The sequence below is a fragment of the Thamnophis sirtalis genome, unplaced genomic scaffold, assembly GCF_051295495.1.
Source record: "Thamnophis sirtalis isolate CommonGarterSnake01/CBP01778 unplaced genomic scaffold, rThaSir2_p1.2 scaffold_4, whole genome shotgun sequence".
Classification (NCBI taxonomy): Eukaryota; Metazoa; Chordata; class Lepidosauria; order Squamata; family Natricidae; genus Thamnophis; species Thamnophis sirtalis.
In genome coordinates, this window is record NW_028261384.1 from 105683482 (window position 1) to 105701288 (window position 17807).

The 17807-nt window shown below is 39.8% G+C and overlaps 1 protein-coding gene across 2 annotated transcripts in view; it reads left to right on the forward strand.

Annotated features, from left to right (window-relative positions):
* MYBPC2 (myosin binding protein C2) overlaps positions 1 to 17807 on the forward strand; it is a 69809-nt gene that overhangs the window by 34293 nt on the left and 17709 nt on the right. For both annotated transcript variants that reach the window (XM_087713681.1, XM_014065075.2), the window contains exons 7-22: positions 520 to 568; positions 896 to 955; positions 1613 to 1824; positions 1993 to 2125; positions 2277 to 2401; positions 2540 to 2645; positions 3196 to 3362; positions 3460 to 3625; positions 5253 to 5359; positions 6293 to 6322; positions 8415 to 8557; positions 12162 to 12321; positions 12955 to 13059; positions 15755 to 15943; positions 16715 to 16849; positions 17567 to 17734. In XM_087713681.1, the coding sequence (XP_087569807.1) occupies positions 520 to 568; positions 896 to 955; positions 1613 to 1824; positions 1993 to 2125; positions 2277 to 2401; positions 2540 to 2645; positions 3196 to 3362; positions 3460 to 3625; positions 5253 to 5359; positions 6293 to 6322; positions 8415 to 8557; positions 12162 to 12321; positions 12955 to 13059; positions 15755 to 15943; positions 16715 to 16849; positions 17567 to 17734 (2055 nt within the window). The remainder of the gene's footprint in view (positions 1 to 519; positions 569 to 895; positions 956 to 1612; positions 1825 to 1992; positions 2126 to 2276; positions 2402 to 2539; positions 2646 to 3195; positions 3363 to 3459; positions 3626 to 5252; positions 5360 to 6292; positions 6323 to 8414; positions 8558 to 12161; positions 12322 to 12954; positions 13060 to 15754; positions 15944 to 16714; positions 16850 to 17566; positions 17735 to 17807) is intronic.

Below are 17807 nucleotides of genomic sequence, written 5' to 3' on the forward strand. Positions count from 1 at the left end.
AGTTTAGCCAAGACCCATGTTGTACAAATTCAGCCTAAATGTCTTCACATCTAATGTCACACTTTGGAATCTATATCCCAGCAAATAGGTTTTCATACTGGTCAAGATTAATTTGCCAGATTAATATTAATAATGGCAATTTTTTCTGTGGCTGATATCCCTGTCTAGAATTTTAGTCTTCAGGATATTTTATCATTCCTTTACTTATATCTGTGGATAACATGTGTTTGTTTGGTTATTAATCCTTAGCTAACATTAGTAAGCATAGTTATTCTGAGCAAAAATATGTTTTTGCTTTAGAGGACAATTTTTTCCTTCCTAATTTCCTTCCTAATTGCTTGTTTTCTCATACTTATCTTCATGAATTCCCTTAATCCTTTAAATCTTTGTTTATTTTTATTTATTTATTAATTAAATTTATGTGCTGCCTATCTCACTATCTAGAGAGACTCTGCAGATTACAATAGCATAAAAGCATAAATATAAAAAAAATTAAAGCATTGTTATCTTCTCCTCCAGCACCAAGAACAGAAGAAACTGGCAATATTTTAGAAACATTCAAACGTTCGTAAGTATCCATGGTTTCAGCACAGATGAATCCCTTACTTGGAAAAGCCCACCTCCATTTAATCATTCTAGTTCTGTTGGACTACAGCTTCCATAGTCCTGTGTCTATAGTTCTGCTGCTGAACTTGACAAATATGGGGGTGATGGTGGCTGGTAAGGATCATGAAAACAATTCCAAAATCAAACCACAATGAGACAAAGGAATGTGCATGCTTAGCCATCTTCAGAACTTTCTTCAGACAAAATATTGCAAAAATCAGAAGATGAAAGAAAGCAAAAAGTTAAATGGTACTTTGGGATGAGAAGTTCGCTGTTCTTTTTCTTGCAGTGGAGATGCCAAAAACGATGTTGCTGGAGAGCTGGATTTCACTGGCTTGCTTAAGAAAAGGTACAGTAAATAAAGATATTAGCAATGAAGGGAGCATAACAGCAATCTTCTCTTTGCCTGAAAATAGATAACCAGCAGTGGCAATCAGTCTAGGGCAATATTTCTGAAGTTTGGTAATTTTAAGGTGTAGAATTTCCCAGCCAGCATTAGGCAGAAAAATGCCTATTTAGGTATATAGCATATTGCCTTCACCTGCATTTTTTGTCAAGTAATTTTCCTTTAAAATGGAAGGTCTTAGATTTCCTGAAGATATGATAACAAAGATAGATGAGGGGAGAGGGCTTTTATGTAATTTCTTTTCAGCTCCTCGATGGTCAAATTTAGGACAAGCTTTCTTTTGGAGAAATTTGGGAGTTTTGTATAATGCAATATAGGACAAGAATTGGCTGCTCTAGTCCCCAACCCCTAGGCTGTGGCCTACTACTAGGCCATGGCGTATTCGCAAATGGGCTGTGGGCCGGTGCATGTGTGCACAGCTTGACTCACATGAGGGGCAGACAGGCACGTACATGCATGGAATTGCAGCTCAACTTGTACAGCCCAGTTCCCCTCTCACCTTTCCATCCCCCCCCCCCCAAGCCAGGCTGCCAAGCCACAAAGGTTGGGATTCTAGAGGACAGGTTCAAAAGCTTCATCTTCCTCTACCCCTCTTTGTAGAGAAGTGCAAGTTCAAGAAGAAGAGAAGAAAAAGAAGAAAAAGAAGGATGACGATGATGATTTGGGGATTCCACCAGAGATTTGGGAACTGCTTAAGGGTGTGACCAAGAAAAGCGAGTATGAGCGAATTGCCTTTGAGTATGGCATCACTGATCTACGTGGCATGTTGAAAAGGCTCAAGAAAGCCAAGGTGGAGATCAAGAAAAGTGCAGGTATCAGAAGGGACTAGACTGGTGGAGACTGAAATATCGCTTCTGTTCAATGTCAATAATTATGTGGCATGTTTTAGCATTTTAGCATCACATATAAATGATATTGTCTTATTAGCCTTCTCTTAACCAAGAGTGCAAAAGGGTGTCTATTCTCAATCTCTTCTGTAGCATTTATTAAGAAACTGGACCCAGCCTATCAAGTTGACAAAGGCCACAAGATCAAGATGTGGGTGGAGTTGAGTGACCCTGACTTAACTATCAAATGGATGAAAAATGGGCAAGTGATCAAGCCCAGTGGCAAGTAAGTCTGAGCAATAAGGTGGTAAAGCCAGGATGCTGATTTATTGTTCTAGTGGATAGGAAATGAGAAAATATATTGGGTGACAAGGAAAACATATTAAGGTTCTCTCGGTGCAGGTGAATGGTTTTTTTCTTCTTCTTCTTGCGCATAGATACATCTTTGAGAATGTGGGTAAGAAACGTATCATGACAATCACCAAGACAACGCTGGCGGATGATGCAGCCTACGAATGTGTGGCTGGAGATGAGAAGAGTTTCACAGAGGTCTTTGTAAAAGGTGGGGATGGAGGATGCATGCAAATATAATACAATTGGAGAAAATAACAAAGATGGTGATGATTTGCAAAATAAAGTTGAAAGGCGTATCCATGTGTGAGCAATATCCCTATTATACATTCCATCTTTATGTACCTAGAACCACCTGTCCTGGTCGTGAGTGGTCTGGATGACCAACAAGTATATGTGGGAGACAAGGTAGTGCTGGAAGTAGAGGTATCTGAGGAAGGAGCCCAGGTAATGTGGTAAGTTTCCAGTTCAACTTTTCCAATTTTTCTCTTCTTTTTTTTCCTCTTCTAGCCAATCAACTGTCTTCTAAATAATCCCAATCTCTGATGTTGACCACAGAATTATCTCTTAAATTTACCAACATATGTTTCATGTTGATTTGTTTTCATCTTTCTTTCTTTAACTCAGCAAAAAACAATAACAGAATAATAATGTGATAAAAAATTAAAATGCCAGTTCTTTTCAAATGTTATACAATTTTATGATTTAAAATTTAGGAAGCAAGAGTTTTAGATTAGCAGAATAATAATGATAAATTTATAGGTAATACATAGTTGAAAAAGGAAATGTTGCCTGGATATATAGAATTATAAAAAGAACAATCTTAGGAAATGTAATCAAATTGCTTGAAAATATGGCTAATATTTGGGAAAAGCTACATTTTCTGCCCATTATGATGCTGGCAAGACCCTCCCCTCTTGTTTTACTTGCATCATACACATTGCCATGTCTTTCCAGTCATGTCCTTTCTCCATCTTTTCCCCTTTTCCCTCTCTTCATCTCCAGGTCGAAGGACGGTGTGGAACTGACTCGTGAAGACACCTTCAAGTACCGCATCAGAAAGGATGGCAAAAAGCACATGCTCATCATCAATGAGGCTAACAAAGAAGATGCTGGCCGCTTCCAGATTGTAACCAACGGGGGCCAATCAGAAGCATATCTTGCAGTTGAAGGTCCGTGTGGGCCAATGGGTCCATCAGTGGAAAGGCTATGTAGGGAATTTGGAAGTTTTTGCCAGTGAAATTTATGTGTTCAAATCTTATCATCCAGACAAACCGCTCGAGGTAATTCAAGGTATTGCTGATCTGACGGTCAAAGCCACCGAACAAGCCGTCTTCAAGTGTGAAGTGTCTGATGAAAAAGTTACTGGCAAATGGTACAAGAATGGAGTTGAGATCCGGCCCAGTAAACGTATCACAATGACTCACAAGGGCAGGTGAGCATTTGGAGAAAACTAGAAAATAGGCAGAGTGGGTTTTATCAAAAAATTAATTAGTAACAGAAAAAGAAAATTATGATGCAAATAGATGTATTCTCAAGAAAATAAAATGAGGAAATGTCCAAAGTACCATATATTGTTATAACAATTAACAGTTACAGTATCACTTCTCGGCCTATTGGCTAAGATCAAGTGTGTGTAGTTACAGTTTTATATATCCTTATCTAAAGTAAATTTTAATTAATAAATTTATTTTAATACACTTATACAACTAGCATTCTTTTATACCCTACCATATTAAGTGGAAATGAGTTCTGTAATTCATTTTATTTGTCCATACAAAGTCTATAGGTATTCTGCTCATGGATGCCAAGTGCAATCAGATTTTCAATCCTTTCAATAACTGGGACCATACATTTTATCTTTCGAATAATGCAATATTAGTCTTTTATTTATGCATTTATCAAATTTGGAGATAGCCCATCTCATCTTACCAGGGGGCTCTGGGGGGGTGCATATTTAAAACATAACAACCAGATAAGCATTATAATACAATTGGTGGCAGTTAAAACAAGTATAAAATTATTAAAGTTAAAAAGCTGGCAGAAGGCCTTCAAGGGTGCTAATCAACTTCAAGCTGGCATGCTTTCTGCATGCCCCAAGAAAGTTTGGCACAGCCAGGTCTTCAAACATTTCAGAAAGGCCAGGAGACTGGAGGTCCACCTCACTACTGGGGAGGGGAGATATTCCACAGAGTGGGGGAGACAGCAGACAGTGGTATCTTCCTGGGCCCCACCAGTCCAAATTCTTTAATTGATGGGCTATGTAACATACTCCCCCTGCCTGGCATGGTGGGATGGGCAGATATAACCAGAGAGAAGATGTTTCCGTATCTTGCCACAATAAACCCACCTACAATCCAGAATGTAGGTGAAGTTCTTATTTTTGCCATTCATTATGACTCCATTTGTGCCTGCCATTTTTTTTTTAGTTCAACTGAATCTGTTCTGATATTACAGATTAAACATTTGCCTCAAGCATATGAAATTCAGCTTTATATTTTTGCTTGGATATAAATCTCACTGTAAAGGCTCGGGCAGAGTATCATCTCTCTATTCAATATACTACATTCATTCATTCATTCATTCAATTTATATGGGTGATCTAATTTCTGAAGGAAGGGAAGAATAAACAAGGTAATACAGGCAAAACCAATATTTATTTTAAAGGAATGGTTCCTGATTTTTTTTTTTAATGCAATCATGTGCATACACATTGATACACGCTGATCCACCAGTTTCTTATACGTTTAAGTGCTAAATGCATTACACTCAATGAACTGACGGTTATACTGGTGTTGTTTGCTTTGCTTTGGAGCCTAGAGTTTAAATACTGCATGAAAAACAGCAATTTGATGCAATGTATGCTGTTTCACCTCTAAACAGCCAGCTTGTTCATTTGGATGAGAAATAGACTTTAAATGATCTGTTTTAACTGTGAAGAAAAATCAAGGTATTGGGCCATCTGTGAGAAGTGATCTTAATTAGAACCCCAACCCTGCAAATTAGCTGGTGATGATCCATCCATTCTGACCCTTTCTTCATAATTTCATTTTTTTTTGCAGGGTCCACAAGCTGGTCATTGATGATGTGAGACCTGAAGATGAGGGAGATTACACCTTCGTCCCTGATGGATACGCTCTTTCACTTTCTGCTAAACTCAACTTCTTGGGTCAGTGTAGGGAGGGACTTGGGTAGGAGGCTTAAGATCCTCCACTAAGTGCAAATTCCTTGAGATACTCATGATCATCACAGTTATATAGTCCAGGTGCTCAGTTTGCCAAACTAAATTGGAATTGCTATGAGCCAAAACAATGACCTGTGCCACAAATTTATGAGGGGCTAAAAAAACAGAACCCCTCCCTCCCAATCTTGTTAACAGGGATTTTCCCAAAGCAACTAATGACAAAGTGCGTGAATATTGCAAGGAGAAATGAACTGTCGCTAAAATCCTGAAGCAAATTTTATTCCAAGTCTGTAAGAAATGCACCAAAACTCATTAGTCTAAACTAGGAGGAGACCGCATTTTTGCATAAAAGGGAAACAATTATTTTTGTTGCTATTGTTGTAGCAAAGACCACTAACAGTTAAATTGTGAAGTCACTCAAATGTATGGAGTTAATTTTTCGAGGATTTTTTTCCCTTTTGACTTTTAGATTATAGTACCTGCTTCATTTTTCAATTTATAAAAAGGAAAGTTATGCCTATTGTTGTGATTTTTTTGGGGGGGGGGTAGACTTTAGGAGCTTAAAAAAGGGGTTCAGGGTTCTATTGATTCGGGTCCGATGGACTATCAACCTGGGTACTTTGTGTGTATCCATGTGTTTAAATGAATGCTTCAGTTGCAAAACTTTTATGCTAACTACAGAAGCCACATTGCCTATTCTCTGACTTACTCATGAATATAATCTTTTGGATATGATTGACAGTTTGTAAGGAAATTTATGGTGCTCTTATTTCACAGGGGACACTATTTGGGGGGATGAAACCATGCGTTAATTGTATAGTGGCACAAAAAGTTACAATATAGATTTATAACTTCAAAGCATTGCCCAGAGGTTTCACTGTTGGTTTTTTTTCCTCTTTTTCCTCTTTCCCTTTCTAGAGATCAAGATTGAATATGTCCCCAAGCAAGGTGGGTGGAATCTTTTAACCCAATGGTATTCAGTGGCTGCATGAGAGGGAATCCAGCCTAAAGTTTTTGCTGAGCCCAAGAATCTCACCTGAATTGCTGGAAGCAAATATTCAGAGATTGAGGCATCCCCCATATTTGGATAGGTTACAGCGCCTGGGGAGTTTTAATTTAGAAAATAAAAGAAACCAAGGGAGAACATGATCCCATGAATGGTGGAAGCTTCAGGGTAGTCAGAATAAAATATTTCATCACATAGCAAACAATTACAGATAGTCCTTGATTTCTAATCATAATAGTGACTGATTTAATGACCTTTTTGACATGGTTGTTAAGCAAATCACATGTTACCTATTGAATTTGCTTGTCAGAAGGGAAAATTGCAAAAGGTAATCACATGATCCCAGGATCCTGCAACCATCATAAATGGGAACCAGTTGCTAAAAATCTGAATTTTTATCATGAAGACCATGGGGGTGCTGCAAAGATTGTAACGATGAAAAATGGTCATAAGTAAGATTTTTCAGTGCCGTTGTAACTTTGACTGGTCACTAAACAAACTGCTGTAAGTTGAGGTCTACCCATATTTGTCATGACAACTGAGCCTCTCCTAAATAGGAGGGAACTATCAGCTTCAAGTCTTCCTTGTGGCCCTTCCAGAGGCATCTGATTGGCCCAAGGATGCTGGATTAAATGCATTTCTTTTCTACTCTTCTAATAGATAATAAGTACATTTCCTATTCATGAAATGGAAATAATTATCTTCATTAAGGAATAGCTCTTCTTTTTTCTTGTTTGGCTATGAGCTGTTGACACAAACTAAGCAATGCTCCAGCTGAGGTAGATCCGGGGTTACAAGCAGTTCTCCCTAAAAAGTCATCTCTGTATGAGAGCATAGGTAGGCAACTAATTGTCAAGAGAAAGGTTATAATGACAACCCCTTTAAAGACGGCGGTGGTGAGACCCCTTCTGAAGAAGCCATCTTTGGATCCAGCCGTCCTAAACAACTATCGTCCAGTCTCCAACCTCCCCTTTGTGGGGAAGGTTGTTGAGAAAGTGGTAGCCTTTCAGCTCCGGTGGTCCTTGGAGGAAACCGATTATCTAGATCCCTTCCAGTCGGGATTTAGGCCTGGCTACAGCACGGAAACCGCTTTGGTCGCATTGATTGATGATCTCTGGAGAGCCAGGGATGGAGGTCATGCCTCCGTCCTAGTGCTCCTTGACCTCTCAGTGGCCTTCGATACCATCAACCATGGTATCCTTCTGCGACGACTGCGGGAGGTGGGGGTGGGAGGCACTGTCCTACGGTGGTTCTCCTCTTACCTCTTGGACAGGTTGCAGTCGGTGTTTGTCGGAGGGCAGAGATTGACCCCTAGGCCCCTGAATTATGGGGTGCCGCAGGGTTCGGTCCTGTCCCCCCTCCTGTTTAATATCTACATGAAGCCGCTGGGTGAGATCATTCGACGGCACGGGATAAAATACCATCAGTATGCGGACGATACGCAGCTGCTGCCAATTACCTCCACTAGACCGATTAGATCCCACAGATTAGGCCTCCTCCGAATTCCATCCGCTGGCCAGTGTCGACTGGCGACTACCCGGAGGAGAGCCTTCTCTGTGGCTGCTCCGACCCTCTGGAACGAACTCCCCGTGGAGATTCGAACCCTCACCACCCTCCAGGCCTTCCACAAAGCCCTCAAAACCTGGCTGTTCCGACAGGCCTGGGGCTAAAGAGCTGTTGCCCCCGTCTCGAATGGTATGACTGTTGTGAGTTTTAAATTATATATTGTTATGCTTGTTTTTTAAATTTTTGTCTGTATCCCCCTTCCCCGGTTCGAGTTGTGAGCCGCCCTGAGTCCCCCTTCGGGGGAAAAGGGCAGCATATAAATACAATAAACTGAACTGAACTGAACTGAACCCCCAACAAAGAGGCTCCAAATAAAAAAGAAAGGAAGGAAGGAACTCAAACCAGCCACTCCATGTTTGCTCTCTCAAGAGTTGTTAGTAGCTATTGGTATCATTTCTCGAAATACCAGGTAATTGCATTTCTATCGTGGAGGAGAAATTGTTTCACTGTCCCTTCTGGTTTTCCCAGAACCCCCCAAGATCCATTTAGACTGTGGATCAGGGAAAACAAATGAAAACACAATTGTCGTTGTTGCTGGGAACAAATTGCGGCTAGACGTGAACATCACTGGAGAACCTGCACCAACAGCAACTTGGATAAAGGGTAATGAAGTAAGTATTTGTTGGCTCCAAGTAAAACATATTAAAGCTTCCGTTTAGGCTGGGTAAAGCAAAGAATGGTAACTAATTTGCAACACTGCCCCTTTTTCGAAATTAACTTCTTCCAGATTATGGAATCTGGGAGGCTACTGATGGAAATAGCAGGTCCATGATAGCATCACAATTAGTAACTTTAAATGCTCAAGGTGGGACCTGCTTTGCCCATCCCAGGTCTTAAGTCATAATTTCCCAATAGAAAATTATGTAGCAAATTAAATCTAAATTAATAAGGCCATGCAAAGCATTTAAATGGAGGGGGATCATAATTATAGAGCAGAAACCATATCTCTCTTTTGTAAGATTAGAACAAGCTTCTGAGGTTGCTTTGGAAGGTTCTTCGGGCTGTCTCTGCACCAGTGGTGGGTTCCGGATCCCGTTCCAACCAATATGGTTGGAACGGGCCCGGCATTGTCCACATGGACGTGCTCAGCATGCATGTACCGCACACACACACGCATGCACGCCCATGCATCTTAGCACCTCTGAGAACCTTCGTGACACTCCAGCTGCTCAGTGGAGCATCGCGCAGGCACTATACGTGCCTGTGTGGAAGTGCTGAAGACTTAAAAGACCGGTAAGGAGCTTGGGTGAGAGGGTGAGCCCTCTGGAGCACCATACGGGAATGGTATCCAGTGCTCCGGGCAGGCTCTGGTACGCTTGTATGGGGATGTACCACCTGCAACCCACCACTGCTATGGACACAGTTTGGAGACAGCTGGAAGTGACCTTGGAACCCGGCATGCATCCTTAGGCAAATAAATGATTTTTTATTTAGTTTGTCAAACATGTATGAGATAACAGGTATAAGTATAAACATGGACATGAACACAGGAAATGGGTACAAATAAATGGGGACAAAAGGACAGGGATGGTAGGCACGTTGGTGCGCTTATTCATGCCCCCTGACAGACCTCTTAGGAAAGGAGTGAGGTCCATGCTAGACAGTTTAAGGTTAAAGTTATGGGGGTTTGAGGATGCAACAACAGAGTCAGGTAGTACATTCCAGGCATTGACCACTCTGTTGCTGAAGTCATATTTTCTCCAATCAAGTTGGAGCGGTTTACCTTGAGTTTGTATCTGTTGTTTGCCCATGTATTATTGCGGTTGAAATTGAAGTAGTCATTGACAGGTAGGATGTAGTAGCAGACAATTTTGTGCGCTATGCTTAGGTCAGACTATAGGCGGCATAGTTCTAGGTTGTCCAAACCCCATATTTGAAGCCTGGTGGCATAAGGTGTCCTATTGTGAGCAGACAAGTGGAGTACTCTTTCGGGAAATATCTGAATGATTCCTATTCCAATTTCTGTAATGATTCATAGGGAAGGGTTTTCTTCATGCTTCCATTTGTTACAAAGTACTTCATTAGTGCTTTTCACAATCCTAATTAAACTGAAAAGGACTAAAGAGACATTACTTACTATTATTTAGGAGATTTTATTTCTTTTATTTTTTAAAACCTGTCTGGTAAATCAAGCTTAACAATAAAAGTCCTCATTTTCTTAAAATATTGTAAGCACAATTAAATTGTCAGTAAAATAATGTTTCCAATGACAACATTCTGATGATTCTGTGAGAATCATCACTTCCTAAGTCAGATTCAATTAATGCCAATAATTAGTATTTAGCTGATTGTTCCATGAAGTGGTTTTAAAGCTTTTAATCATTTAAAAAAAATTCTTATAGTCCCTGGTATATATATTCCAAATCTAATCATATCAGTCCTGTTCTGTTTAAAGTTTATTTTAAATATTTTTTTTAACATTGCAGCTTGTTAATAGCTGAGGCCAAGAGAAAAAAGAATACACTTTGTTTAAAATAATTAAATGTACATATTTTTAAATTGCTGAGCTGATTCATATAACATGCCAAACCACCCAATCCTTTTTCCAGGCTCAGCAAGGATAATGTATTACACCAATAATTTTGTAAGGCTCCAGGTCCACCCTATTGTAAGGTGACCAGATTTTCAGATTGGTAAAGAGGGACACCTTTGACCCGGGGGGGAGGGGGTTTGATTAAAAATTTTATAGGGAGCAACAAAAATTTTCATACAATGCAAAAATAGTATTGTAATATTCAACATAACTACAATTTACAAATATAAATTGTAACTGTTGCCAAACATCAAAATTTTGATCACATGACCATGAGGATGCTGCAATGGTCGCTAAGTGTGAAAATGGTCGCTAAGTGTGAAAAATGGTCATCAGTCACTTTTTTCAATGCCATTGTAACTTTGGTCACTATACCACCTTTCTTGCCACAGTTCTTAAGTGAATAACTGCAGCTGATAAGTTAGTAACATAAGTGAATCCGGTTTCCCCATTTGACTTTGTCAAAAGGTGATTATATGACCCCAGGACACTGAAACCATCATAGATACGAATCTGTTGCCAAACATCAAAATTTTGATCATGTGACCATGAGGATGCTGCAATGGTCGCTAAGTGTGAAAATGTCGCTAAGTTTGAAAAATGGTCATCAGTCACTTTTTTCAATGCCATTGTAACTTTGGTCATTAAGCCCATTATACCACCTTTCTTGCCACAGTTCTTAAGTGAATAACTGCAGCTGGTATTTTGTATTTTGAATAGAATCTTTTTTTAAATAGCCTAAGACAATTTAAAAAAAGAATTCACACAGAATAAATTGAAGTAAAACATTTCAAACTATTCTTTCTATGCACAATATATTTCAAAGTATTGTGCATAGAATTTTTAAACATGGTTTCACTTCAATTTATTTTGGATAGAATCTTTTTTAAAATAGTCTAAGACAATTTAAAAAAAGAATCCACATAGGATTTTAAAAAATCCTATGCACAATAAATAAAATATTATTTTAAAATACATTTAAAAAATAAAAGAAAAAAAACCAGCTCACTTACCAGCAGGCTTGCACTCCAAGTAAACCCAGAATGATGTAGATGTTAATACAAAGAACTGAAAAAATTGAAATGGTGAAATTAGTCAGGGAAATATTTTTCAAAGAAACTTTGCCACCATTTTGGAGCAGACCTCCAACCTCCGTGCCCCTCCCTTCTGGAAAATCCAGGAAGTAACAGTCGCTTCCCTCTCTAGCCACGTGTTTCCTGGAGCTCTATGGTACTTGGTCATTTTTTCTTATAAAAGTGAGTAAAAGGGGCGGGGGGGTCCATTTTGTTGCTTTAATGTTTTAATATCTTCAATGAAAGTACTGAGACAGAAACAGAGAGGGATTAGACAGGGTGTCTTTTGTCTTGCCCCGGTTAGGGGCAATCCACTGGGCTTTCAACATGAAGCCAGAAAATCAGGACTTTTTGAAAACGGGCCGGGACACGGGACAAATTGTTATAAAGCGTGATTATCCCGCTGAAATTGGGACGTCTGGTCACCTTACCCTATTGAAAACTGCTTGGCCTATTGTGAGAAGCATTGAGATTTGTTTTGGTTTTTAAAGCAACAGCCCATATTTCTGAAATGCTGAACATTCCATTGTTCTCAGAAATCTTGGCTTCTTCATACATTTTATTTCCAGTTTGCAAATTCCTAGATCCCCTTAATTGTTTCTGCTTCAGGTTTTTGCAGAAAAAGAAGGCCGGGTCCGTATAGAAGAGAGACAAGAGCTGAGCAGTTTTGTGATAGAGAGTGCTGAGCGCTCTGATGAAGACACATATACTATCAAGGTGACTAATCCGGTGGGCGAAGACGTTGCCTTTCTCAACATCAAAGTTGTGGGTGAGTTAGTAGATCAATGCGAATGTAGGGTGCCTTCTTTCTGCCTGGCATTTCTTCACTGCCCCGTGTTGTCCTGAAAATAAGATCCAGTTTTATTTTATTTTTTTGCCACCAAAAAAGGCACCATAACTTATTTTTGAGGGACGTCTTCCACTGACTCACCTCAGGGCAGCGGCACCAACAGCCCTGGTCAGCAGGAGCATGCTGCCAGCCCACTTCTTCTGTGTCCATTTGTCACCGCTTGCATGCGTCATCCCAGCCTCCGTTTCGCTGTCAGGGGCCTTCAGGAAAGGCCTCTGCAGCCAAAAAAATGGTCCCTGGATCACCACGCAAGTGGTGGAAAGTGGCTGTAGAAGTGGCCCAACAAGGCAGGGAAGGTGTGGGGATGTTCAAGGCCTGGTAAGTAGGTCAACTCAATTCCCCCATCCCAATCTTAGCTTAATTTTTACCTGTGTGCCTTGCCCCACCCCGTGCACCCCGGAGTGGATGGGATCTTAACAGGCTTATTTGGGTGGTGGTGTTAGGACTTATATTGGGTGCACATGTAAAAAATTAAGCTAGGGGTAACTTTCAGGGTAGGTCGTATTTTGGGGAAAACACAAGAAGAACATTCTTGCTCCTTGTCTTTGGCAGATGTTCCCGATCCTCCTGAAGCTGTCCGTGTCACTTCTGTGGGAGAGGACTGGGCCATTTTGGTATGGGAACCACCCAAGTATGATGGTGGTATGCCTATTACTGGTGAGTACTTTAAGTTAATGTGGGTGGCTATTCAGACACATGGGAACTAAAGTTAGGGAATGGTGGTCTTCCTAGGCCATGGAATAAGGATAATCTCATCCTACTCCTTGACTCTCTCTGTCTTTAAGGAAGCCTATAGCATTGCCTAACACAGAGATTCTGTAACTTTCTAGGAGATCACCCTAAAAAGATAAATGAATTGATGTGATGTCTCTCCTAAATAAAATTAATTGTTCTAATGTTGGGCAAGAAATACATTTTCCACTCAATTTTGATATACATTCATCTAGTAGTTTATTAAACATACATACATAGTTTAAATTAATTTAAATTTACAGCTGTTTACATTTAGTGTTAATACATACGTCTCAAATTTTGTGGTATAAGAGATACCTGCTGTGAGCTCATTCAAAGCTAAACGAAGAGCAAAGCCCAGAATGAGGCTTAGCAGGGCACCTGATTTTTTTTGTGTGTGCAAGTTTGAATAGGTTTAAGAAAAGAATTGCTTGCCATCCCCAGGGAGTCTGAACTCAATGTTCCAGATCCCCTGGCCTAATGCCTCTGAATGCTAAAGGTTAATATAACATGGAGAAAGCCATGCAAATCTATCCTCACAATTAAAAAGCTTCACAATTGCAAAAACATCTTTGCTCTTCTCTGACAGTTATTTTTCTTTTAAAGGGTCTGCCCTTCACCATTCTAGCATATTGAATAATATTTTGATTATTTGGCTTCCCTGAAACTAAAACTAAAATAGCATTGCCACCTTTTGTAATCCTAGTCTTGACTAGGTTCAGACATTGCTTCAGAGGTGGATTGCTGCCGGTTCGGCACGGATTGGCCGAACCGGTAGTAATGGTGGTGGGAGGCTCTGCCCACCCGCCCAGATGCTTCTGTGCACCCGAACCAGTAGTAAAAAAATTGGCAACCCACCTCTGCATTGCTTCATGTTTTGGTCCCCCTGTGGGATATATCCAACATTGGGATGTGGGAGAAAATTAGGAACCCTTTTCTTTGTGTATGACCAAAAAATGACCATTTTTTAAACTTACAGCCATTGCAGCATCCCCATGGTTCCGTGATCAAAATTCAGACACTTAAGTCATATTTATGATGGTTGCAGTGTCCCAAGATGATATGATTAGTTTTTGTGACCCTCTGAAAAGCAAACCCAATAGGAGAGGAAATATAAATAGGATAGATTAGCGAAGGTAAGGGAACAAAAAAAAGATACCAATTATATTTGGGTTTGCCGAAATACCATCCCAAGGAAATATAAACTGAGACCCAAAAGAGACACCTATAATAATAGAAAAGAAAGAGAGAGAGGAGGAGAGAATGAAAGGAAGATGGGGGAAAGAAGAAAGAGGTAAGGAGAGGAGGATGGAAGGGAGAGGAAGAGAAGGAGAGAGGGTAGGAAGGGGAAGAGGAAGAGTAGGAGTAGGAGAAAGGTAAGGGAAGAAGGAAGGAAAAGGAGAGGAGGAAGGAGGAAAGTAGAGAAGGGAGGGAGGGAGCAAAGAAAGGGAAAATAAGGTGGTGTTACAACAGGAGGAAGGGATGGTAAACAAAGCAACCCAAACTGTATATTTATATTATAACCTATAAAATGGAATAACAAATGTATAACAATGATAAATGTAAATATGAAAAATAATTATGTGAATGTATACTTAAAATGGTATGCAAGAGAATAAAAAAAATAAAAATTTTTTTTTAAAAAAAGCAAACTCAATAGGAAAGTCAGATTCACTTAACAACTATGCATTGATTCTCTTAACAATTGTGGCAGAAAAGATCCTAAAATGGGGAAAATCTTACTTAACATCTGTCTCATTTAGCAATTGAAATTCTAGGCTCAATTGTAGTTGTAAGTCAAGGACTACCTGTAATTGGGATCTTACTTTTCAGAAATAATCTGGAGATCATAATTTTCCTGGAGAACCAGTAAATACTAGTTGTCCTCAATTTATGATCACAACTGAGTCTAATTGCAATTGTAAGTAAAGTTGCCACATGACTGAACTCAATTTTGTGACCATTGTCACAACTATTGTTAAGTGGGTCACCGTATTTGTTAAGCAAATCAAATGTTGTTAAACAAATGACATGGTCATAAGTCTAATGGGTGTCTTTGGCCAGAAAACAGCAAAAAAGATGCCAAAATGTGATCACCTGACTGTAAAATGCTGCAACTAGTCATAAATGTGAGCCTGTTACAAAGCACCTAAAATTCAATCATATGATTATAGGGGTGGTGTGGCAGTCATAACTTCAAGAACAGGTCATAAGTAAGGATTCTTTTTAGGCAATCATAGCTTTGAATGGTTCTTAAGTTACTGGTCGTAAGTCAAGGACTACCTATATCAGAATACATTGTGCATCTTTTTAACATTCTAAAAATCACTCTAAACTCTAAGTTAAGAATTAATATAGAAAATTTCTGAATGGTCAACAGAATGCAAGTGGTTAAAATTTTAGGCTATAATAAGTTCCATGCATATATCTATATCTATCTATATGTATATGTATTATATGTATCTGCCTATCTGTCTGTCTGTTTATCTATCTATCTATCTATCCATCCATCCACCCACCCATCCATTCATCCGATAACTATTGATTAGATAATACTGATTATAGAAATTTCTTTCACCATACATCATTCCCCCCTCCCCACACCTTCTTTGCACTCCAGGTTACCTGATGGAGCGCAAGAAGAAGGGTAGCATGCGCTGGATGAAACTGAATTTTGAAGTATACACTGAGCTGACTTATGAGTCCACCAAGATGATTGAAGGGTGTCTCTATGAGATGCGGGTCTTTGCAACCAATGCCATTGGAATCTCTCAACCCAGTCATAATACCAAACCTTTCATGCCAATTGGTGAGTACAAGGGCTGGCTTGGGATAAAATACTGGCAAGGGCAAGGCAGGAGCGGAATGAGACACTGAAACAGGTAGAAAAGGTGGACTTGTCCTTTCCCTTACACACCACTATGGAGCTAGACTTAGCAGCCAAAGAGCTGATCATGAAGAAGAGTTGAGAATTCCAGGTCAACACCAGAGATTTCTGTTGGAGGTTTTTTTTTAAAAAATTCTGGATATGTGCGAAATGAATTCAGATTGCATTTTCATAATAATGATATAGGTTTCCATGAAAATGCATTTTGAATAACCATAACCATAACCATTTCCTGAGAACATACACCCAAATTGCAAATCTGTTATTATTTGTATTTTTCTGAATCCAGCAGGACATATGTAATGATCGGGAAATATGCCCAGAGTCACCTTATCAGTGAAATGGGCAGCAGAAAAAATTAATAGATAAATAAACAACAAATTGCTTGTATTATAGAATCATCTGCAAAAGATTCAGTCATTAAGGACAATTGGGTTAAAATGAATAGATTAAGAGATGTGCATGAACATTCAACAATATTTTTGTTTTGCTTTTTAAAGCATTTTGCTGTCTAAAGTACCAAGAAAAGGATGACCCTAGAAAAAAGGCACAAAACTGGCAAAAGTATGGGCAGATGGTTGTTCCTTATTGTTCATTATACACCAAGAAATGATAATTATGTGTGCGTACGTGTAGTTATATTTTTACCGTTATCATTTTACTAATATCGCTCCCCATTCAATTCTGCTTCAGCTCCCACCAGTGAGCCCCTTCATCTCACTGTGGAGGATGTAACAGATACGACAGCTACCCTGAAATGGCGTGCTCCAGACCGAATCGGTGCAGGAGGCATTGATGGCTACCTCATTGAATACTGCAAGGAAGGGAGTGAGTTTCTCTACCAGTAAAAGAAATTCTGAGTTTGTATGCCATGCATTGCCCTTTTACAGCTCTCTGGTTTAAACAATTGAAGAAGTTCTCCAGAGTGATGGAGACCAGATTAACTGCTCCCTTAGTTTATTTTGTCCCCCCCCCCCTTTTCTTTTCTTTTCTTTTTACCTCTGGCAAGATAGTCTGTAATGGCAGTGGGAGTAACCTTGGAAGTTAGGGAGAAGAGACACATCCAAAGGAACATTCAGATAAAAGGCAACTTAGCCCCAAAGAGAATGTGGGTGTGGCAAACATCTCAGAAGGGACCCTTCCTAGTTTCTTGGGCTATAAAGGGGGCAGGGAAAGAAATGATTTGCAAGGTTCTCTTAATGCAACTTTACAATAAAATGGAGTTAGCTCATCTGGTTGTGCCTCCTGCCTGGTCTACCTGACAAGGCTGATGTAGTCTGAACTGGGCCAAACCTTCACTAGTCCTGTAGCAGCATCCACAAGTGCCAATTGGAAATCAAGGACCAGATCAAACTTCAGCAGAATATACAGTATTTCTCTTCTTTTATTTTCTGCCCCCTTGATATTTATGACACCATGGTTGGAAACTCCCTGGGGAATACCCCTCCCAAACATACCATTGGCCAAAACAGTTCAGGGGAAAAAAGGCTTCTGACCTCCCACTTATACTTTCTCTCCTAATCTTGCACTCCACCCTCTTTCCAGGTGATGAATGGATACCTGCTAATACAGAGCTTGTAGAACGCTGTGGCTTTACTGCCAAAGGACTTCCAACAGGCGAGAAGCTTTTCTTTCGTGTAATTGCAGTAAATATTGCAGGCCAGAGTCTGCCAGCCGTTTTACCACAGCCTGTCACCATTCGTGAGATTGTTGGTGAGTCACTTTGAGCATTTGGAGATGTTAACCAAAAAAACATAGTAGCTTGTTTTGTCTCCTGGATCAAATT